At 40.6% G+C, this 24,859-nt stretch overlaps 1 protein-coding gene across 1 annotated transcript in view; it reads right to left on the reverse strand.

Annotated features, from left to right (window-relative positions):
• The window catches only part of PTN (pleiotrophin), a 69,899-nt gene that overhangs the window by 8,543 nt on the left and 36,497 nt on the right, over positions 1–24,859 (reverse strand). The window contains exons 2-4 of the mRNA XM_086884900.1: positions 9,830–9,939; positions 8,165–8,338; positions 7,007–7,168 (exon numbers count right to left, since the gene is read on the reverse strand). Of these exons, the coding sequence (XP_086741026.1) occupies positions 7,007–7,168; positions 8,165–8,338; positions 9,830–9,938 (445 nt within the window). The 5' untranslated portion in view covers position 9,939. The remainder of the gene's footprint in view (positions 1–7,006; positions 7,169–8,164; positions 8,339–9,829; positions 9,940–24,859) is intronic.

The following is a 24,859-nucleotide window of genomic DNA, read 5'->3' on the forward strand; positions in this document are numbered from 1 at the left end:
TTCCTTCCCCCTGGAATTAGGGTTGTGTCAATCAGATTGGTATTATGCTATGATCTGACAAGGCATTCAAATTATTTATCCAAACAGTAAAATTTTTCAAAGGCACAAAAGCAGTCTCAAGGGAAACTACAGCACAAAGCCTCCAAGAAACATAAGGAAATGGAAGCAGAAAAGCAACCATTAAAAGACATCCAAACTTTATTGGTTATGGGCTGCACTGTCAGTTTATAATTACTTGAGGCTGGTCCACACTTTAAGCAGCATTGTGTTTTGTTTTTCTTACATAGCTTATTCTGATTCCCACTGAAACTGAGAAACTTCCTCCTGTCATGGCAGCAAGGAGCCAAATGACAGAGCCATGTCTCAGAGCCTGAAGTTTCCAGTGAGTTTTACTTCACCTTGAAACACAAGCCTTGTCCTCAGAGCAGCACTGGGCAACACAACCAAGCATTTAGTGCCCAGTCTCGCCCCTCTGGACCACTGCTTCTTCTCTGGGTGTTCACATTTCCCAGCACCATAAGGCATAAATTATTCATGGCAAAACTGCTTCTCACAAAGTTTATGCAGTGCTTAGTACAATGGCACCCTTTTTCAGCTGGGGCCTCTGGGCACTCATGCAATACAAATAATCATGATGATAGCAACAATAATAACAGCTAGCTATGCTGTTCCCACCGGGCACACACTTCCAAGTGTCCTGTCCCACAGAGCTCAGATCACTGTATTTCACTGCAGGCTCACAGTCAGTGCCAGGGGCCATTCTTCAATAAATCTGCCTCACCCTTTAGAACAAGAGAAAGACCTCCCAATTTTGCCTTTCACGTTTTTCTTTAACTATCACAGCTGTTTCCTAATATGAGAAAATCCCTCATTTTTATAACTAATTAGTTTGAGCAGATTCTATTATTCTGCCTCCTGTAATACTAATTATTACACTAGCTGCATGCCTGCACGACTAATGAGTTACATTAAAGCTGGGGAATTCTAAAACCTACAGAGGGAGATACAGATGACTGCAAAGCCAAAACAGGAGACACCAGCATCTTTCAAACAAAAGAAAATCGCAGCCCTAACAAGTCACTTCCTCTCATTCTGTGTCCCCTCCAGCTGCTTTGTGCTGTTGCACAAAGGCAAAGTCGAGGGAGGGCACACCAGAAAAAGCTACTTGTCCGACACACCGAGTGAAGTGGTCCAGTTGAATCAGTGCAGCACCCAGTTTGTCTGAGGAACAAGCAGCTCAGGAGAGCAGGTCACCCACACACCACTGTCAGCTCCTTGCCAGCAGCCAGCAGTCAAGCCACCCTGCCAAAGCTGGTCAGTCTGCTCTGGCAGCACACTCCAAGATCCTCTCCCTACAGGTAGGAATCTGCCAGTGGAGTGCTTAAAAACCACTGGTTGTTTTCTGCTCCTGCCACCAAAGCAAAGACAGGGATACACCTGCTCATTAACACAAGTCCATCTCTATGATTTGACAAGAAACTTCCTAAGAAGACCAAAGATAAAATGGTGTTTAACACTGATGGGAGTTCACTGAGATTACCAACTAAAACCAAAGACCCTGATTAAAAACTGCAGTTCAGACACTCACCTTGAAGTCAATTGTCACATCCTGATAACTTTATTTGCATGATAAAAGGGATAAAGGGACCTACCACTGATACTTTGTCAATCAGGGAAATCATTTAGCCTTTCTGACTTTCAGTTACTACTTTTCTTTTAATTAGACTTCCTGAGCACCAAGGTGTGATTAGCAGGATTAGCTAATTGCTGCTGCCTGTAAAGATATATAGATAAAAGAAACAGGGTAGGGCAGGTTAGTTATAGGTCACTCAGCCCTGAGGTAAATCTCTTCAAAATATATGAAATTACTTATGATGCAGAATGCAGTCCTTTCCTCCATGCAGTAGCATGCACACCGTGCCAAGCACAGGGAAATGTACTGACACCTTGCTATGCCCTCAAATGCTAAACCTGATCTGAATTACACACAAGAGATTACAGCCATTAACAACTCAGCTAGGTCTTGCCTTCATGTGGGAAATCTTCCCAAACACTGCATGTTGGAGGATGTGATCTTTGGTTGGCACCCCAATTACTAAATACAACAGTGGTGTGAGCAGTGTTAATGTTTGCCAACATTAGCACATATTTTTCCCGTGTGGCAAGGACTGAGCTGAGCCATGACAAAGTAACTCACGGATGTGATATACTGTAAATTCATAGAGTTGGGAAGGGAGATTTATTAAAAAGAACTAAATACAGCCAGGTGAAAAAGTTATCAGAAAGAAGCATAAATCAAAAAAAATGAAGGGTAGATGGCAGGAAGGGCTGGAAAACTGCTTATTCTCTTTAATTTTATCTTAATCAGAAGAATAAATATCTGGAAGTACAACAGTTATGGGGGGCAGAGAGAGAGAAAGAATGAGAGTGACGGAAAGAGCGCAAGAAGAAATAAAACCCACGCGGCAACCCAGCTCAATGAAAATAAATTCCTCTTCTCTTAGCAGTTAAAGAACAATGCTTCCTGAATCCTGACAATACTCCATTCTTCTGCTTTCTGGCTGGCTGGAACCTGAACAAGCATCAATCAAGTTTGGGTGGGTGTGGAGCAGGCCAGATGGAGGATGTCAGAAGCATTTTGTGCTCCTCAGCACAGGCTGGCCATTAGAGCAGCCACTCGCCACAAGTGCCCAGCTCTGTCACATCTGTCAGGACAGTTTAGGGAGAGCTTCAACATCACCAGCCTTGCAGACACTGATTAGAATATGCAGCTGTGTGTGCTGGAGGAGACGTGCCTGTCTCCACTGGGAATTTGTGATAAAAATTATCCTTTCATCCTTGCCAGACTTCGTGACAGGCTTCCTCACAACCTCATTTGTGGACTAAATACACAACAAACAGTTACATTGCTGACAATCTGTCTGTCCAAATGCACAGTGTTCCAGAAGGAAAGGTGGTTTTCATCCTGTGTTACCTAGACTTTAACCCAGCAGCCCAGGACCAAGCTACTGTCTTCCAGTCTGAGAACATGTGAGCAAAGCTATGGAGAAATGAGCTTGTCAGGAAGCCAGGTAAAATTAAAATTCCTGGTTCATCCTTACACATAGTTGTAATCCATAAGACAGCCGCTCAGAAGTAGAAAGTACTGGCACAGACCAGTTGCTAAGAAGAAAATATTTGGTTTTTTAGTTTCCAGAATAATGGAGAGTGCTTAAAAAAGGTTTTAGGCTTTTCTATGAATGCTTACTAACTATAAAAGAAATCTGTAAGAACATTTAGGTTACCAGTTTATGAAGAAGGCAATGATTCCCAAGGTTTATGAGCATCTCCTGCTTTAACTTAGCACAAGTTTTGTCAGAGATAATAGGAGTCTTGGAAAACCAAACTATGTTCTATCAACAAATCTGTAAAATTATAAACCCTGTGATTTTTTTTTCAGGTATGATTTTCCTTTCTGGTAAGAATAGGTCCAAGAATGGACAGCAATCATTTTTGAAATCATTGAGTGAGAGGAGGGAGACATCCTATCAGCAAAACAAATTCATCAGCAAATATGTTGATGGGCTGGAAAGGTGGATAAGCAACAGTAGAGCAGGATCTACATTTACAATCAATCAATTGGCATTCTTCTCAAAGAATAGAAAAGCTGAGGAGGAACTTCAGACACCATGCCTCATGAAGGAAATGTGTCAGGTGAAATTTGATGCACAACACTTCATTAGTCAGGCCTAGACAAGATAGCCTCTCTTACCCACACAATTTCTGGAGTTCCTAAATAATCACCATTAATTATTATTTTTTTTTTTAAATAACGGAGAATTTTGAAGGTCTCACATACTCCCCATGTAAGCAATGATCAAAATTAAAATTATATTTAGCTAATTTAGTGGGTCTAATGAACAATAAAGGTAGTATTACAATGATATTTTCTTCTTTCAACACAGATCTATAGAGGACATGTTTGGAATACTGTTTACAATCCAGTCTCTCTATAATAAAAAATCTTTTGCAAAAGAAAGTTAGTTAAGTCCAGCAGTCAGTATTCTTATTGTGGATAAATTCTTATACAAAGAAATACTTGAGCAGGAAGTTTTAAAAGATGGCAAGTGATGAAAAAATGTAAAAGAAGATATATAAAAGTACCATTGATTGGAGAAGCTAAATAGGGGCTTTCACTGACCTCATTTACAGTATGAAATCAAAAGGAAAACTGATATAATGGGGAGGTTACAAACACAACCTAACAGAATAAAAATTTCACCTCACTGGAAAGGGGGTTAGTCAGGAAAATCACGAAAACAACACTTTTTTCTGAATATACTGGTATTTTTCAGTGCAATATTCTCAGTCAGCTCACGTCTGCTTTTGGTACTCTCAGCTCTGTTGTCAGAGACGTGTTCATTGGTGCACCTCTTGAAGCAAAGACCAGCCAGAAAGGCAACTATTGACAGTAAAACAGATTCCTGAGCTGCTAAGCCCTGACTTACTGCTCTGCTGCCAGAAATGCCAGAAAGCTCCTGCCCTGCTTGGCCAGGCAGCCAGCCCCAATAGGAATGGACAGCCCTAGATCAGCATTCACAGATTTAGCTGGATATCAGTACAGACTGCTCATGCTTCAGAAAATAACTTCCTGCTTCCAAATAATGCACCATGGGCGTTTTTTGTTACAGTCCTGAGGCACTGATGCAAAGTTAGGGGTGAAAAAGGAGCCTAACATGTAACTGTAGACCATTTGAAGTGCTCAGGCCATAAAGCAGTTCTCATTTCCAAAGAAGGAAATTCATTAAGATTCTAGCTACAGGTTGAATGACGTTGAAATCTTTTCCTTTATTTTAGTTGTGGGTTTGGACTTACCTCCACCTCAGGAAGAAAACAAATGCACTCATTCCAGCCAACATGCCAGCACGCCTACTTTTAACTCAGAAATAAAGTTCAGTGGGGCAAAACTTTTCACACAGTCCTAAGTCTGCTTGACCTAATTCCCTCCTCTAGTTGCTCCTCCTGGTGCCAACACACTGCCCAGTGCAGCTCCTGTGTAGTTATACCCACAGATCTGCAATATGGACTTAGCTGTGAGCCCAGGCTGTGTGTGTGTGTGCCTCCCATGCCTGCTGCTCCCACTAATGCCAGCAGCAGATGAGTGAGCAGGTGGCATGCAGGAAGATGCCGTGAGATTTCCTACGCAGATCAGGGGAGCAGAACTGCCCACAGTTATGATGATTAAAAACCTACTTCGGTACCTATTTCTCTTTTTGCGTTCCTTCAAATCGAATAAAGTCAGGTTTCGTAATTAAGTCAAACCCCGTAACTGGTTGCTGCAGTCAGTCCCAATCCAATTGTCAGTCTCAGCTATAACTCACTCCTAGCTTCTAGAATCAGTTGACTCCAATCCAGCAATTTCTCAAGCTCTGCCTTTGAAACTACAACTTGAAAATGAGCCTGTACCACCCAAGAGCGCTGCTCTCACAAAACAATGCTGCACCAATGCTCTGCCTTGTCCCCCTCTCCCTGTGCTCTGACAGCCACTGACAGAATATAGATCTATGACTCAGTGGAAGCAGGACAAGGCAGAGGTTCGAGGGGCAGAGGCCTTCTGGCAGCACAATAGGAAGTCTCATTCTGTAAATTCCCAAAGGCTACTTAGGCATGGAAACTTAGTGAAAAAAAGAAAACAACAAAAACCCACACCAAAAAAAAAAAACAAAAAACCAAAAACTCATCTAAACAACCCAAACCCCAAAAACATGAAAAAAGTCCCTCCCCAAAACTGCTAAACAATGAAATCACACATCTCAAAGCCATTCCTACATTCCCATCCAATCACTCCGATCCCTAAATGCTGTTTACTGTCACCAACTCAACCAACTCAGGTGCTCTCTGAAAATCTAGTTGTAACTTTGCTGCTCCACAGCCTGTCTCTGTCTGCACAGGTTCTAGACTGGTCTGATAACTCCATGGATAGTGTGCAAGGGAAACCAGTCACATGGATGGGTGGATGCACACACACACACACACAACCTCTCTGGTCACTCAAGCAGAGCAGGCCACTTGGAGGTACTCCTCCAATCAGTGGTGCAGCACCACAGCCTACAATATGAAAATTGCTTGTCCCAGGTGCACCTGTCACACCTAATCACATTTATTTGTATTGTTATCCAAGTATTCAGAGCCTGGAATGTGTCAAACCCTGCTGGTTTTAAGTAAACAAATGTCAGGTAGCATAGCTTTTATAATCTACTTAAAACGCATTACTTTCGTATCTCAAACAAGATCTCACAGTTTTAGCTCCCACTATAAATCATCCACTACACATAACACCTGCTACTCTGATAAAAGAGTACATTAAAAGGCTTTATAGGTTAGAAAGAAAATAAGTTTTTCTAAGGGCCACCTGGAAACACAAATGCAGGGCATTTGTCTTTCTGTGTACCAGGAATTATACTATCAGTCACACAAGTAAGACATACATTCTTTACTATTCTTCCTGATATGTTTGAATAAAGAATAAACAGCCCCAAGGGTGTGCAATATTTTCATACTTCAGAATGCAGTGAGAAAAATATCCTTTCAATGCTATTTGTCCAGAAGAAAAGTAGTCCTTTCTTCAACTAGCCATTATTCAATACCATACCAAAACCTATACAAAAGATGTCTTTACCAACGGATATTTTTTCATGCTATTATTATTATTCCGTTCCCATCAAGAAGTGACTTACAAATACTCTGGAAGTCTTAGTAAGCAAACTGGTAACAGTGTAGGAGGTCTAAAGTTAAAATTGGAGCTCTAATCTCCAGCTTACTTTTCAAGTGTGAGACAGCCTTGACTATGCAGCTCAGGAATATTCCCTGCCTGAGCACTGACAGACAGGAGCAGTGCAGAGCTGAGGAAAGGCCATGGAAGTGCAATATCCTGTACAACTGAGCTCCCACTGAAGCATGCAGAACATCACCACAAACCCAGTGATTTAAATGAACTATCATGCAGCCTTCAGCAAAGGGAATTTACCTTGAGGTTTGGGTTTGGTAAGCTTCCCACAGGGCTTTGAGATTGTGACAGTCTTCTGGCAGTCAGCATTATGAAGGGCTCTCTTTAGGTTCCCGGTCCGAGTCTTCAAGGCCGTGTTCAAGTCACATTCTCCCCAGGCCTGGAACTGGTATTTGCACTCCGCTGCAGCAAGGAAAAAAAGGCAGAATTTAAAACACAATGACTGCATGTGAAAACAAAAATGTTGTGAGTCTAATAGGATACCACAGGCAGTTGGTGCTTACAGACAAAAAGATGTGCAACTGATTATTTGCAGTGGTAATTGCAGTCTCTTCCCCCCTCCCCAGTGCTCCAAAATATAATCCTCTTGCTTTTGCATGGATATTGCATTTTTGGCATATAAAGAGAAATACATTCAGCTATGAATATAAACAGCAACAACAAAAAAAAAAAAAAAAAGAAAGAAAGAAACAGCAGTTTGAAATGTCATTTACATTCTGTATGGTTGTTTCTCCATTTGTGTGATGCCAGAGGTTACCAAATAAAGCTTGAACAGTTTCTAGAATGTATGTGCACCCATAAATTTCTCAAGTCTGAAACTGCAGTACTGATTGTGTTGGTAAGGTCACAATAATTTCAAAAGCATGCAAGCTGTTTAATAGAAAAAATGCCAAGTTTGCAAGAGAAATCAAATTTGAGTTTTAGACAGACATGATGTCCAGGAGAGATTTGACGTATCTTCCCGAACTGTTACATACAAACCTTCTGAGCTGATTGCTAAAAATGAAATACACTGGTGTTCACTCACTCTTTCAGTGCACACACGGGTAGCCAGCCCCCCACACTCCACATCACACTTTGTGAAGCCTGTGAAAGCCGTCGCACAGGTTCACAGCTGTGAACTTGCACTACTGCCCTAAAGAGGGCTGAACACCACAGAGAGCAGATTTCAGCGTGCAGGAAGGCAGAGTATATAATAAGTAGGTTATAGGGACTCTCTGCAGAGGAGCTCTGAGGAAGCTGCCTTCTGATGCCTTGCATGTTCTAGCTCTGATGAACCTGAAATACAGAACTAATGCCCTCACCGAGACATCTGCAGAACCACGCAGAAAATACAGGCTTCATGCTCCATACTCAAAACAGAAACCAAAGTAAATCCCTTAAGAGAGAGATGCTGACCTCCAAATTGCTTCTTCCAGTTGCAGGGAATCTTGCACTTCTGAGTCTTGGTGGTTTGCTTGCACTCAGCCCCAGTGCGAGTGCCCTCACGTGTCCCCAGGCCGCAGTCACCGCTGGTGGGCACGCAGACACTCCACTGCCATTCCCCACAGTCAGACTTCTTCGCCTTTTTCTCTGGATGAAGACAAAGAGCCAAGCAAGAGAAGTGGTCAGGACCCAGAGCCTATGGAGAAGTTGCCTAAACTTAATCAAAGTCACAGCACCTGGAAGGGTAAGGAAGATATTTGTAACGCAATTGCCTTAAAAGCAAAAGGTCTGACACCCTCTTCACAATTCTGCAGTGACAGGACCCTTTGAGTCCAAAGCAGGATGATCATTCAAACTAAGTCCCACTGTGATGTTTACTGGTTCATTTGGATATTCTCAAGTGGACTCTCATCTTCAAAACTCTAAAAACCCACAGGGATATCATTGACCAAAACATGCAGGAGGGCTCTCACTCAAAAAGGACACTGTCTCCAGTGGCTGGTGGCATGCAAATATCCTCAGTTCCAGCTGAAGCACCCTACACTAAACAATGGGAAATGTGTATGGTGACATTGTGTATCAGAGGATTTGAGCACCTCCAGGAAATAGTTGTGGGATGCACTGTGGGATGCAAGCTTCTGATTTGCTATACCATGTCACGTTTTATATCAGAATATGAACAAAACTTCAAAGGCAAAGGAGCCACATGGAGAAGCGTATTCAAAGTCCTGTTAATTCAGGTGGGTTTGTTGCTCAGGAAAAAAAGTAAGGATGGATCATGATTTTATTTAGATCCTTAAACCCAAGTCAAGAAAAAAGACAGCAATGTTGTCAAACCCAAGGATTCACAAAATTAATTACTTAGAGCCCTACAACATCACAAGTAACTGTAAAAATACTTATATAAAATTATTTTTCTTCTAGGTCTTGAGTGTTTATGCTAGCATTTTTTTGTATTTGCACAGAGCCAAAATGGTTTAAAAGTTCCTTTATTTTTACTGGGAACACTAATTCTGACACACGGTTCATTTTCTCTGGTGTATAAGTTGCCTGAAAAGAATAAGACCTTAAGGAAAACACCAAAAAATACATTCTTTAAAAAATGTCAAAACTGAGTTGGACAGATTTGAATTTTCCACCCCAGGCCAGTTTCTCCTATAATGAGGTCTGGGCTCATCACTGACAGACAGCAAGTACTGCTGGATGTCTGGCTGCCTGTGCAACAGCGAGTTAGCACAATTCTCTGTCAGAGGATTTCCACAGCACACAGCATCAGTGTGGCACTGCCATATATAACACTGAACAAGTGACATAACTGCTTTCATCACTCATGTTTGGTTCCCCCTAAGTCAAGCATGAAACTATTCACAGAGCACATTTTAAGCTGCTTTGCAATATCCACTGTGTGATAAACCAAGGACTCCAGTCTCTGGGGCTGTCAAGCTCCCTCTTGACATGGAAACCCCTTTCTGTTTCCCTATTTAACACAGAACAACATGTCACAGCCAAAACTCCCACCCGTGATGTCAAAAGGTTAACAAATGACCTGATTTCGTAACAAAACCAGAAGTGTCTGACATTCTCACACACACATGCTATCTATCCTGGGGATTAACTCTGAATTAGACTGGACCTTACCTGGTTTCTCTTTCTTGCCAGCCTCAGTGGTACTCACAGCTGCCAGAAGGAAAACGAGTGCCAGGAGGGCAGCTGTGAACATTCGACGCTGCTGTTGTTGCTGTTGCATTCTGCAGATCGGTGACAGAGAGGAAAAAAAATGGTTAGTGAGACTGTAAAAAGTGGGACTCCAACTACAGCGGTTTTGGGAAGCTCTGCTTCAAGACCACAAGACACAAGTAGGTCAAACATAATTAGCTATTGCCAGAATGGGCAATTATCTCCACTCTGGAGAGAATACGGAGATTTTTAACTATTTTCCAGCCTGTGTACCAAATCCCTGATCCACATCATTGATGTTATTGGAGGAGTTTTGCCATGGGAAGTTCTGTAACTACTGCTTGTTGAAACCTGCTAGAGAATCAAGGATCCTGACAGGTCTGGAACTCCCCTCTTCTTTTCTGACCGCTGGCTGTGTTAAAATAAGCATAACATACACTTCATACTTCAGTTTACCAACCCATATGAAGTAGGGAATACTCTACTGTCCACCTTGCAAGGGTTGAAGTTCTTATTAGGCTGAACTGACATCTGAAAAGAGCTTCTTTCACAAAAACTCATATAGGTAATATGTGATGGATTATCTTAATTGTCACTGGCATGTTGCTATGCACTTCTTCCCCTCCGATTAGTGTCTCTTCATAATATGAATTAAGCTAATTGTTTGAAATGCAAAGTAGGCACAGAGACAGGGCTTGCACACACTGCCAGAGGCTATCCACAGCATGTTAATGCACTCGAAATCTGGATTTGGGAAGCAAATATTCCAATACAAAAAGATATTAAATCCCATTTGCTTGGGATTGAAGTTGCTAACCAGTCACCAAAACTCATTCTGAGCTTTCCCTTCCCCATTTCTATAGTTTGCATTGTCTCATTTTGGCACTGTTTATCAGAACACAGGGCCTTCAAAGTGTATGTTAAAAATAAGCAACATCCCCCTTTCCCGGAGACATCTCTCCAGTAGGAAACCAGGTACCAAAATAGTGCTTAGATCAAAGGAAGGTTTCTCTAATTTTTCTTTTGCTTTGTGTTTCTTTTTCTTCAAACCAGGACCCATGTCACTGATGTTACACCAGCCTTCAGAGGAGGTGCCACTAAGATGGTCCCTAAAACTCAGCTAGACTGATATTTACAGAGAGTTTTATGGCAGCCTGATCTCATTTGCTGAGCACAGCAAGCGTGGAGGAGAAATATTTCTCAACATGAACAAAGAACAAAATGTATTTGAAATTTAATTTGGCACTCTTCAGTATTCTCTGCTGGCAACCTCTTGCTCAAATGCAACATAATTATAACTGACATGGAAAACAGGAGAGGAATTCCAAAGATGAAGACTTTAAAGTATCTGGCTTTAATATCTTTCTAGAAGCCATATGAGACAACTTAATAGGTGTGCTGAAATAAAGTTCATTTGAAGACTGAAAGAGGCCTGGCATTCAAATGTCCAGAAGAGCTGTCATTAGCACAAGTTTCATCTGCTTCAAAAGAAAGTATTTCCCATGAAGAAAGGACCACCATTGTTTCCAGCAAACTCAGAGCCCAGAGTAGAGCATGTGAGTTGCCAAAGAGCTTGGGTTTGTTTTTCCATTTCTCCTGCTACGTTTCCACTCAGAGCCTCTCGTGTTTCACAGGAAATTAATAAAATAAATAAAATAGACAAATAAATAAATACATTAAATAAGCAATTAAAAACTAAACCTGCCTTTTAGCTCACCTTACTTCAAATTGCTTTTCCATAATCAAATGAGCACCTCTTTTATGAGGAAAGGCTGAGAGAATTGTGTTTGTGCAGCCTGAGCAAAAGAAGGCTTGGAGTGACCTAACTGCAGCCTTCCAGTACCTGAAGGGAGCTCCCAAGAAAGGCAAAGAGAGACTTTTTACAAGAGCATGTAGTCATAGAACAAAAAGGAATTAATTCAAATTGAGAGTAGGGTTAGATTAGATATGAGCAAAAAATACTGTGACCATGGTGAGGCACTGGAACAGGTAACCCAAAAAAGTTGTGGAAGCCCCATCTCTGGAAGTGTTCAAGGCTAGGTTGGATGGAGTGCTGAGCAATGGGTCTAGTGAAAAGATGTTCCTGCCCATGGCAGGGGGCTGGAATTAAATGATCCTCAAGGGCCCTTCCAATACAAACCATGCTAAGATTGAAACACAGTTGCCATACTATTTAAAAATCAAACTCCATATTCAGTCCCTTGTCCCTTTCCTCTGGGGGAGTTTCCCCACCAGTAACACTGCACAGCCCCTAACACCCCATTTTCACTATAATTTGTCTTCTCACTTCTTCTCTTCCAAGCAACTTTCCAGAATGCTTTGTTGAAGGAGTTAACCGATCTCATGGAAGCACAAGTAGCAGGAGATACAAACACTTTCATGTCCCAAGTCACTGTCTGTAGGGTGTCAGCAGCTGAAGCAAAGGCAGCACTAATGGTTTTACTCTGCAGGTCGCCACCAAACACAAGAGATGGTCACAGCTTTGGGGCTGCCTCCTACATCCTCTCTACCCACCCCAGGGACTTGTGGTCACACATATCCCAGAGGCTCCCCAGTCACTGGGAGTCATGGGTAACTGTTACTAGGGAAGCTGCCTAATATTAAGTTGAAAGGGACTCATATTTAAATCTGATTGACGTTCTTTTCAGCAAAACAGATGGGGAAAAGAGGTTTTGGAGTCTGAAACATTCCAGAAGCCCTATAAACAAAACCCCACAGAGCCTTAAAATAGCATGTTTTCCTAAGACTCAAGACTCCCCTACAGCCAAAACACTTGCCAAATGTCTAATGCAAACACAAAACCTGCAGAGATATAGATATCTTGTCTCCCTGCAGAGACCCAGGCTGCTTCCTCGAGTGCTTTCCTACACCTACAAGTGAAAAGCCATGCTGCAGAAATGGGGACCTTGCCTCACACCACACCAACACCTCCAATGTGATGTAACCAGTACGACCACAGAAAACCATTTAACTCTTTGGCACATGATAAACAGCAAAGGTGGGAGCTCTCACAAAATTACCAACAGCCCATATGTAGTACTCACAAAATAGTAAGGATTTTTTTTTCAAAAGGCCAGAAAATGTCATCTACCAGCACATATATGAGTCCAATCTTCAGTTTTTCTTGCAAATATTTTAGTTGGAAGTTAAAAGATAAAGATAAAATCTCGCCAGACCAGACTTGTTTCTGCAAACAATATATTCTAGTGAAAATAACTGTCTTTTTCATTTACTTTTTCAAAATTCCAAGGTGACAGCTCTTCCTTTATATTACATTCTTTGATAACGTTGTCTGTTCAACCTTTGTTTCAAAGAACTCCCAGAACTGCTGATAGCAAATACAAAGTGTTACACTGTATACAAAATGGACTCCTCCTGATATTTTGATTTTCTGTAATGAGCCTGGCTACAGCAACCCTAACGAGTAACTCATGTGCCCTGATAGGAAAGCATCTCTAAAATTCTGTGTGACAGCCTCTAAACAGAGCAAGGTGGCAGCATTTAAACAAATGGCAGTGGTGTTTACAACCACAGAAAGACAAAGATAAAAGTGAAAGAAAGAAAGAAAAGAGATTTTCGAGGTGTGGGCTGCTACAGGAAACTTCAGAAGAGAAAAAAGGTAAAGAGAGAGAGAGAGTTTAGAACAGTTTAAATGGGAAGTTGGAACAACATGAGGAAAAGAAGGTGAGTAATCACATAAAGAGCGCCAAAACAGGAAAGAGAAAAGAGAGAAGTGTTTAGTGTTAGTTAAACACTAAACCAGAGAGTGTTAAAAAAGCATGAAGTGTATAATTAAGGGAGAATCGAAGACCAGTTGAGATGCACCATAGCAAGCAGCTTCTCGCAGCAAAAATAAAGCATAGGAATTATTTCAGCCTTACAGTTGATTTCACAGTCAATCTCTGCTTGGGAATAAAAAATGAAAGGAAAATGAAAAAATAGCAGGCAATCAGAGAATTAATGATTTCATCCATCCATGGTTTCAATTACATGTTGAGCCTCAGAAAGAGAATCAGGCAGAAATTACTCCATGGCTGAAGTTTAAGGGACCTTTTGAGCAGAGCTTGAGCCTCCCACTCTAAATCCCACACTACCCATAAAACCTGATTTTACAATCCCACTCAAGTGGGAAGCCCAAGGCAGCACAGGCATTTCCATGCTGTTCTTCTTAGACCTTTGGATCTCTGTTAGTGCAAGTCAAGCTTGCCCAAATGACTCTATCTACACTCACACAAATAACTCACACCCAGGTTCTCCCAAATCTGAACAAGTCTTTCCCAAACACAAGCATTCAGAACAAAGCAGACAATTTTGGATGAAGCTCTATCGGTGAGCAAGTGTATATTTTTCCTAGCCTGATTGAAGCTGGCATATGCAACACATCCCAGGATCACATATGCCTTTTACAGGTGGCTTTTTTTTCCTGTTAATAACTTTTATGCCCAAGCCCTTCCTTTCATCTGTTCTTTCCAAAGCAACTGGCAAGGTCCCAAACTATAAAAGCAAGTATTTCATTATTAGTCCATATGAGTGCATCCTGCCACTCTGAACAATCAGCTCTTCTCACATTATTATAACAACCTGCCCATATCCTCCAGCTCTTCCAGTATAATGTGCCAAACACCAGCTGTGTTGATGATACTGTTAAGCTGCATGTAAAGCAATACTAAAGGTATTGCCACTGCTAATGATGGGCCACGGGCTCTGCAGTGAGTGTGCCAGGGCTCTGGACTGAGACTTGTCAAGGTTTGCCCTTTCTGAGCATTCCTTGGGCCTGTCCACAGCTTTCTCATATTTGCTTTAGCTGCAACAGCATTTTTTCTATTTGACCAACCAGCTGTGGCTGATTTGATTTACTTTCCTTTGTCATTGTATGGAGTCACACAGGTTTTACGACTCTGTTATAATAATTATCTTATAAAGAAACGCAGGGCTGGTATGTTAGCAAAGGCCTTGAGAAGTGGAGACACAGGATACAGTGCAGAGTACAGACAGAGAGAACATGAGATGGGGCAACAGAGACATAAACACTTGCTATAGACAACTGTCCCAAAGTCAGATAAAGAAACTCAGACATGGACCTGGACAAAACTGGATATAGGGGCAAGAAAAAGAAAGCAGAAATAGTTTGCAAAATACCTAAAAGGTGTCCTCTCTAGGAAGTTTGGATGTAACAGGACTGCAGAACAATGAAGAGAAAGGCAAACATAAAAAAAAAAACAAACAAATCCAGGTTGATCCTAGAGCAAGGAAAAAGAAACCAGCAACATGAACATCCTCCTGGACAAGGAGCCCAGATGATTAAAGGTCACCATAACCATCTCCACCACCCACACAATGAAATCACCAACCTGAGGACTAAGAAGAGTTGGGGAAGGGGTCAGTATAACAGCAAGAAAAATCAGTGTGTATGAATAAAAATTTTAACTGTGGGGGTGGTGGTAGTGGCATTGTTGTTAACATTATTATAACATCTGCATAGATATAATCTTTTTCTGCAATAATTACATCCACACTAATAATAATCCTTGGATTAGATCATTAAGATTTAAATTATACTAACAATAAATCTTTGGCTTAACATAACTATATTTAAAAAAAAGGTACAGTTCCTTTTTTGCAGTAAACAATATTTTGAGCTATGACTCCCAGCTTCACACACTCTTATTTTCAGCCCATGACCATGAATAAAAATGCATCCCAGGTGCAGACTTAAGAAGTTCCTGCAACCCATTATTTTTCTTCAAAGCACTCCTCATTTTGAGTCCTCTTTAAACTCCTTGTCCACATTAGAACTAATTTTTGCATTAATCCTTCTATTTTCTTGCTTGAATGAATAATTTCTCATCAAGTCCCACAACAAATACTTTAATAAATTACAGTTTGATTAGTGCCAGATTAGTTACATCTACAAAATCAGTTTTTAAATGAGCTAGTTTGGGACATCAGTCTCCTTTCAGTAAACACATGCTGTGTTTAATGAAACTTAATATTTAACTCCAGTTCTTAAATTATTCAAAATGTGCTCTACTTTGCAGTCCATTGAGAGCAGATGAATATGTCTGCAGCTACCTGGATTTGCTTCTTTCCCTCTTCTTAAATGTAAATATTTTATTTGCTGAACTCCAGATTTACAACAGCAGGAAATAAAATTTGATCCGTGGTTTAATGGTCTTGGTGAATCTGAATCAGTGTCTTGATCCCCAGTTAGATATGGAGGTTTTCTCTACTTTCTAGTGCTTTTTTTTCCCCACTTTTTCTTGTGGAAATAATTTTCAATTTTTTTCCTACTTTAATACAAATAAATTTGAATCAGTCCTTCATTAAAAATCTTCTACCAGTCCAGTCCAACACACATCACCCTTTTGCTTAATTTTACAGAAGTCAACTTTTAAAATTTAAAACTTTAATCAGATCTATGTTTATGTAACATAAAGCAAATCAGCTTGCTAACACTTGATATAAATGGTTATTTTTAGGGATAAACTTTAAGATGAGATATAAGGTCATACTGAATCAAATTCTAAAATAGATCAACTTTTTGTCGTTCTATATTAGGTAGTGAAGAAATCACATCAGCAAATATCTAACCCTTATTACTAGTAGCACCTTTTACCTTCTAATTTAAGTTGTGAAAGATAAACCCTTTTGTTATGAAAGATCTCCTTCTGTTTTACCCTTGCATTATTACACAGGGGCTTCTAACTGAAGTTATCCACATCCAGCTTTGGGATGACACAAAGCTAGTAGATGTTTTTCCAGACTCTTCCAAGATAAGATTCATATGACTCCAAATTGTCTTATGCATTGTAGACTCGCAGAATAAGCTGAATTGGAAAAGACTCATCAGGATCCTCAAGTCCACCTCCTGGCCCTGAACCCCAAGAATGGCACCATGTGGCTGAGAACCTGGTCTGAACACTTCTTGAGCTCTGTCAGGCTTGGTGCTGACACCGTTTCCCTGGGGAGCCTGCTCCAGTGCCCAACCACCCTCTGTGGGAAAAACTTCCCGATTATCCAACCTAAACCTCTTCCAACCAACTCCAGGCTGTTTTGCTGAGTCCTGTCCCTGCTCACAAGAGAGAAGAGAAGCGGTACCTGCCCCTCCACTTCCCCTCATTGAAGGCCACAGTGAGGACCCCCTCAGTTTCTTCTCCGGGCTGAACAAAACAAGTACACTAACCAATAGCTTCTATTTATTTATTCCTTTATTTACTGCATATCATTCATTTCCAGCTATATTTCCTTTGCTGTGGTTTCTCTGTCTTCTGGACCTTTTCTGGACCTTCAAGTTCTGTCTACCAGTCATGACTGCCACTACAGAGCGTGTGGGAGCTAACCCAATAATTTTCATTTGCAAGTCCTACACTTCTTTCCAGCTACTCTGATTAACTTCCCAGGCCACCCACACCTGATATTTCTCTCATTTCTTACCCAAGAATGTTTCAGGTTCCAACTTCTGCTTAACTGCTTTCCATCCTGACTACTGTGGTTTACAACCTAATTTAGTTCTTTGTCTTGTCTACCCTGCCACTGTAGTGTCATTCCCTTATCCAATGCAAAAATCTTTATTCACCTTACTTTTCCTTTCCTGAGTACGAAAAGTAGACACAGACATGACATACATTTCTCTGCATACTTTCTCAAGGGTAAAGCTCACCAAACTCTTCTCAGAGCACAAAATCTCAAGTCTCCATCATTTTATCACACCTTCATGGACCAAAGAAATGATGTGCTCATTTAAAACTACTACTATAGCCTTAGTGGTCTAAGCCCAAGACTGAGCCAAGACTTAAAGAAAGAACCTTTAATTTAATAACTGACTGTTCAGCCAAATGGTCTCTCTCTGGCTGAAAAATCATGTCTTAATCTCATTTATAGTAATAGTGATCTTTCAGAATGATTTTGTTAAAGAAAACCTACTAGGATAATGATAAAACATCAAGTTTTCTTCTTTGGACAAATTAACAAAATTACATTTTATGCTTGGGTGGGTAGGGCTGAGTGGTCAGTCTATCAAAAACTCTCCCGTATTAATTCAGAGACCTGCAGCCACGCATTTCTGCCCAAAGCAAACCTGTGTGCTCATTTTTCATACTTCTGTGACTTTTGTGAGAGGGCTTTGTTTCCTCTTGGCCCATAGTTAATGAAATTTTGGCAGCTCCATCGTTAACTGGATATCAGTACTCCGTGTATCTGTGCGCTACCGAGACAGTTCAAAGACATGTAGGAAACTGAAAATAAGCTCCCTGCACTTCAGCTTAGGAGCAGAGCATCCCAACAACATCCCTCAACTTTGAAACACACAACCCAGTGCAGCTGACTGGTTCTGTCCTGTCTGGTGAAATGATAAGAGAATCAGGGAGTTTCAACTAGCAGCCACTTTTCAGCTTTTCTTTTTTCCTTCCCCTACCTTGCTTCCATTTGGGGGTAGAAAGAAGGGCCACCACACATGGAAGCAGCTCCAGAAATGCTCTCCCTCCATGCAGGAGGGGAAAAGCTGGCAAGCAGCACCTGGCAGGGAAGAGGCAATGGCTTCAAGGTGAGACAGTGCTGGAAGGAGTAGGTTAGCAGCAATTTTTTCTGCAGTATAGGGGCAAACATAAAATTGAGTGTAACTATCTATTTGTGGCTACAGATCAGCCAGGGAGAAGTGAGAAAGCTCTAGAAGGCTGAAATTATATTTGGCAAACTTCCTGTATCTTTAAAATTAGCATTTACGCTCAGCTACAGCACGAGGTACCACAAGAACAAGCAAGAATTAAACAGTTAACTAAAAAGGAAAAACATCATAGCATGACCCTTCTGATAAGCCCAAGTCAAACGCTTCATTTCAGAAATTGCACTGTGCAGCTTGGGGACAACATTTTTCAACATGGAACCAATTCTATGTTCTCTTTTCAACATGGACATTATTGAGGACCAAAAAAATGAGCAGTGAATTATGCCAATGCCCTAAGAAGAAGTAGGGAACCAAGAGTTACATGCCTGAAGAAAAATACTGACCCACAATAAAAAAAAAAATACAAAAAAACCAGCAAAAAACAAGGACCTATTAACATGTCCCATTTAGTTTTGTTCAAGTAAATAAACTCAAGTAATTAGTTCAGTTGTGGATAACAGCTCCCCTAGTCTTTGATATTTGCTTAGCAGATTGCATACTTGTCTCTCACATCAGGCTAAGGAAAATACACATACTGTGGATATTTTGTATTTCTAGTTCCCCAGACAAAAATGAATACTTCAAATTGACAACAGATACCCCTAGCCACTTGAATTTTGCCTTTAAATGCTGAGCATAATTTAGATTGGTGTAAGACTTAAGAAAATGGACGGTACAAACAAATACAGATGGAACATTTCTTTCATTTTTCCAAAATGTTTCATGGGAGAACATCAGTTTCCATAGGATAGCAAGTCTTTGAAAACATTCTTATGAATTAAAATAAATTTACATGTGTTTTTATAAGCTCACTAGTATACAACTGCATTCCCTTCCATTAAAAGAATAATTTCACTCAAGCTATACAGAGGATCCTACTGCTTCTCACAGGCAGACTCTACAGACACTTCTGTATAATAATATAACATAATATCCAAACTAGAAATCTGAACCTCTGTTTGGGCCTTCACATTAGCCAGCTCTCTCTCTCAGGGAGCACCAAGAACTGTGCAACTCCTTTATTGCAAGTTTTAGGCAAAATTTTGCCAAACCAAGTCACTGTAATTTTTTATCTGATCAAAGAAGGATGAATCAATTATAAAAGGTGTCATTTTCAGAGGTCAAATTTAGCATTCATACAAGTTGTGAACAAGACATAATGGTAGCAAAGGTAAAGTGTAGAAAGTGGAAGCATAGTGCTAAACAAACACAACAGGCAGCACTGACGGTTAAAAGGCCAAAGAATCAAAAATCTGGAGTGGAAACAGTCAAAACTTTCAAGGGGATTAAAAATAAGATGCTTCACTCCTTCCAGACCTCCAACATGAGCTTTTAAAAAGTGATTTTATTTTTCAGAAAGCCTAGGGAACACATCTAGTATTTTTAAACAATAATAATTAAGAAAGGAAAAATATCCAACAACCTAGCAACAAAAAAAAAACCCTATTCAGTATCATAAACGGATGTTAAGAAACCAGCTATGTCTGTAAAGGGATGAAAAAACATGCTGTGCTCTCAAAAAAAGCATGACATTTCTTTAATGTAAAAGGGATGGTTGCTGTTTTGCCTGTTGGTCCCCAGTTGAGTACACAGAGATAATTTTCTTAGCCCTGGACTTCAGAAATTGTCTTAGAAATAAGATTTTTGAAATGAACATTGCTGTTGAAATCAGTTTCCTCTCATTCCCCAGGCTCTTATTTTGTTCTCATCCACAATACACACATTTTCTCCCTCTCTTTTGCTCTTTGTGGGTTTGAGCCAATCTGGGCTCTGAACTGATAACTAATACAGTTCTGCAACTGCCTCTTCTATTGACCTTCCACTCCTACTGCTCCAGCTGAGAGGCTGGAGAAACAAAAGAAAAACCCAAACCAAACCAACTCATATTTCAGTTCATTCTACTATATTTCCAGATCTAAAGAAGACATTTTAAGCCACTTGTTACTGCAATTTTTTCCCCTCCTTGCTCTTCCCACAACAATCACAGCTGCTCTCTCGGTATCGACAAAATCACAGTGGGTTTCTTAGACTTTCATTTCTCCAGGACTAAAGATTAGACACTCCTGGATCTGATCACCAGGGAGACTGACCTCCATTCCCTCCAAAGGTTTTTGTTTCAGTGACAGAGGCCGAATTTCTGACTGAACTCTCCTCTGCATCCCTGTTTCTCTCCTTGTGTTGTGGTCAGGAGTACCACAACGACTGGTAAATCCTCTCTATTCCCTTTCCACTCTGCTCCCCCAAGGTGCAAAATACATAATTACTTGATGATAGCAGAGGGAAAACAGGCTCTTAATAGTTACTCTTCCTGCCTCTTCTCACACCTCCAACTACCAGTGGTTTTGCTTTACCTAATGATCTTCTGGTTGCCAGAGACTGTTAGAATACAAAGAATTTTTTCATGGTTTTTCAAAGTTTCTGATATGTGGCCAGATCTCAACTACTCCACTACCATGACACTACAAGACCAGAAAAGGGCAAATAAATACTATTACAGAGATCCTTCTGCTATGAAGAATACTGCTGACACCTCCTTGGCTATCTAATGTGTTTTCATCTACCAGAGATTAATTTGGGCACCTTATGAAAAATGTTAGAGTAGAGTGGCACATTCCCATCCACTTGCTGAGCAGGAAGCAGAAAAGTCTCTCACTGTTTTTCTCTATTCGAGGAAAAGTTTTCTTTACCCATATAAATTCATTTATTGAAACAGAGCGAGCTTATGAAGCCCCATTTTCCTGTCCATTGCAGTTGTAACAATGTTCTATGGGTAACAGTCAGGAAGAAAAAACAAAAAAAAGGAGCAATCAAGGAGTAATTTTTTTATCTGGGTCCAGAGCTAAAGATTATTATTAATACTGTGAGGACACAAACCGTGTGCAGATAAAGTGTCACCACAGTCCCAGTGGTCACACCATCATTGTGAATGAATCATGGTTTGAGAGCTGTTTAAGCTGTGACATGATTTGCATAATGAACAGCTGTACTGTACAAGCCAAACAGATGCCTCCACTGTATTTTCATTTTCATTTTCTCCCTCTGCCCCAATGAAGACATTTTCAGCTCAATGGCAGTAGGCAAATCACAGCATCTGTCACTATCCTCACTTCTGTATCCATGGAACAGGGATAATAGCACTCGCCTCCCTTAAAAGAACACTGAGAAACCCATAATAAAAAATGATTATGTGAAGAGGGGATAATTTTATTAGCCAGTATCAGCTGCAGCTTGCTCTACTTTCCTGCATCCCCTGCCTCCATGGTTCCAGGTTTTGAGCAGGGTAGCCAAACTCCCTCAAGCAGAGGAGAGCAGCAGGAACACAAACTCCCAGTGGCTCAGCATGTTGCTAAAGGAAAGCTGCCAGGCTCAGCAGAACCCCCTTATCTTTGATAACTACCTTTCCTCAAAAGTAAACAAATTTTGGCAAATATGTGAGATTTGAATTGCCTGAGATGACTGTGATGTTGGAGATTTTTTACTGGGTTTGTTTTTTGTTGGTTTTTTTTTTTTTACTTCAAATCAGGCTCTGGGAAATAGTCCATACTCATAAAGAAAATAACTCATTTTATATCTTTTATTCATTATGACTGTCTCCTTTGCTGTTTGTCCCTTCAGATGACATTCCAAAATATGCAGTACAGTCAGAAAACTATCTAACCTGAAAGCACAGAGCCTCTCACCAATGCCCTCTATTAATCTTTCCAAGGGACTCCATTTATATTTTTTTTTTCAGAACAATTGTCTCTTTGCTTCAAGTGACAAACGTCAGGGCACTGGGACAGCTGTGCAAAAATGAATTAGGAAAAAAATCAAATAAACTGAAACAAAGGCTATGTGAAATGAAATCTCTGCTTCAGCCTTCTTGTGACACAGGTCTAGAACGTGTTTTTAAATCCTTCCCTTTCAAAGACAGTGAGCAGAGGGCAGCAGTTGTGTGGCATGTTATCTCATCTTTGCCAGTCAGCAAATAGCATCTGCAAGGCACATATGCCCTCCAGTGTGACACCAGTCAGAAAATAAAGCCAAATAGCCCAGACCTGATGCTCTCCAATTGATTCATAGAAATATAGAATGTTTTAGGTTGGAAAACACCTTTAAGATCATCAAGTCCAACCATCAGTCTAGACTGCCAATACCACCACTAATCCACGTCTCTCAGTGTCACACCCTCACGTTACAGAGACCATGACTCAACCAGTTCCCTGGGCAGCTTGTTCCAGTGCTTGACAATCCCTTCAGTGAAGAAATACTTCATAATATTCAATCTAAACCTCTCCTCCTGCAACTTGAGGCCATTTCCACTCATGCTATCATTTGTTACTTGGGAAAAAGAGAATGACCCTGACCCTGGCACAACCTCCTGTCAGGTACTTCACAGCCCTTCCCACTTAGCTAGAACTTTAGGAACAGCCTCACTTTTTCCACTGCAACTTCAGCAACTAAGCTGGACCCTCCCTTGAATTTGTGCAAGAACATTCATCATACAATTTAATAGTAGCAAATACGAGTTGGGATGCACTGCCATTTCCTTTTTAGTTATTGGAGACAGGCCAGTGCTCACCACGACCTTTTCAGTGCTAGAAAGGAACAACCTTTTAACAGCTGCAGTGAAGCAGCTTTAGGCTGTTCACTGATGGTGTCAGCACCACAAGGCAGTGCCTCCATCTGTGGGAGATTTCTTGTATCCTAGAAAGAAGTAAGCCAGTAGAAGAAAGGAAAGTACAATCAACATCACTAGGCAGAACAGAATCTGAGATTTATTGGCATAAATCAGCTTGCTTGTAATTGTCCACAAAATTTGTGTGACAGAGAAAACTTTTTTTCAGAGAAAATAGTCTTTCACCTTAACGAGGAAAAACATCCTAGACAGAAAATCCCACTTTCAAATATGCCCAGGAAGACAGAGTTGTCCTTGTCCAGTCTCTTACCTAATTGGAATAAGTTTCATTTTTCTGTACAAGGTAAAAAATGTCAAACTATACTATACATATATAATTTCAGATGATAGAGGATGGAATTGTACAGCATGCAACACACCTGAGGTGAGACTTCAGTGCAGCCTTTTTGGCTTTTGGACAGTTTAACTTCTCTGTTACTTGTTACTTCTTTTATTTCCCATAAAAACCTTTCCATTTTGGAAGCCAATACAGAGCTGCATACTTGTAGTATATATAACTTTTATATTACTGATATTTCTGATGGCCTCCAAGGCATTTTCCTGGAAGGTGGGATTATTATGCCCTAGGGAATACTGTAGTATTTTATACCACATGTTTAGCTTGCACAGGAGATACGGGAAACTACCACTATAAAGTCCCTCAGAGGACAATATTTATGGCATTCAGATATGCCAGTTTTGTGCTGAAAATAAAAATCTCTCCCAGCACAACAGAGAGGTAATGTGAATCGTGACTCCCTCACTAAATATCATATTCAAAAGACTGCTAGAAAAGGGCAAGGCACTACGATATGGAGCAGCCTGTCTTCTTCCTTGCATGAACAGCAGTTATTCCATAAACTTACACTTCACCTGCAGTCATGTGTAGCTACACTGTGTAACTGCATTTCTCAGTGAATAAAATATTTCCCAAGAGTTATTTAACAGAATTTTCTTGAGAATGCACCTCCCAGCAGAGTTGCAAAACAGTCCTGTTTGTCATGAGTGAAAGGAACTGCTTGCAAGCACTTCAACAATCATAGAAGCAGGATTTTTAGGAAAAAAGTTCCAAATTTTTTTGCTCTCTGCATGATGCATGCAGGGATACTTGAAGAGATTCAAGAGATAAAACTCCACAGCCAAATCCATTTTTTTCAGATCATTTTCCTAAAGTTGAAACCCAGGTGGTCACTTTAGAGCCTGCTGCTGAGTGGAGCCCCAGGGATCACACTGTTGACAGCATTTTTTTGGGGTGTACATTTTTTTTCCCTTCCCCACTTCTCCTCTTCCCAGTCTTCCACACTGCTAATACGTGCAGAAATTCAGTACTGTATTTCCCCATATGAAGAACTTGGCAAGGAAAGACCGTGTGCTCTTGGCAGAAGTTAATCCTGGGATTTTGCCAATAAACAATCATTTTCTGGTTGCCACAAGCATCCCATTATTTCGGTTTAGCCATTCAGCCCACTCCAGTTCAGCTCTGTTAGTGCTTCCTTAATAAACCCTTATTATCAGGGGCTTAGGCCTCGGTCATTTGAATTCATGCTCAGCTGGGACTTGGTATTCAGAGACCCAGTCCGAATGTCCTTTAAAAAAATATATAATTAAAACCTTTACTTGGCCACAGAGCAGAGACAATGAAATTTCGTTGGCTGCAAGCTATATTTGCACT

This window comes from Cyanistes caeruleus, chromosome 4 (assembly GCF_971803275.1).
Source record: "Cyanistes caeruleus chromosome 4, bCyaCae1.hap1.1, whole genome shotgun sequence".
NCBI classification, from domain to species: Eukaryota; Metazoa; Chordata; class Aves; order Passeriformes; family Paridae; genus Cyanistes; species Cyanistes caeruleus.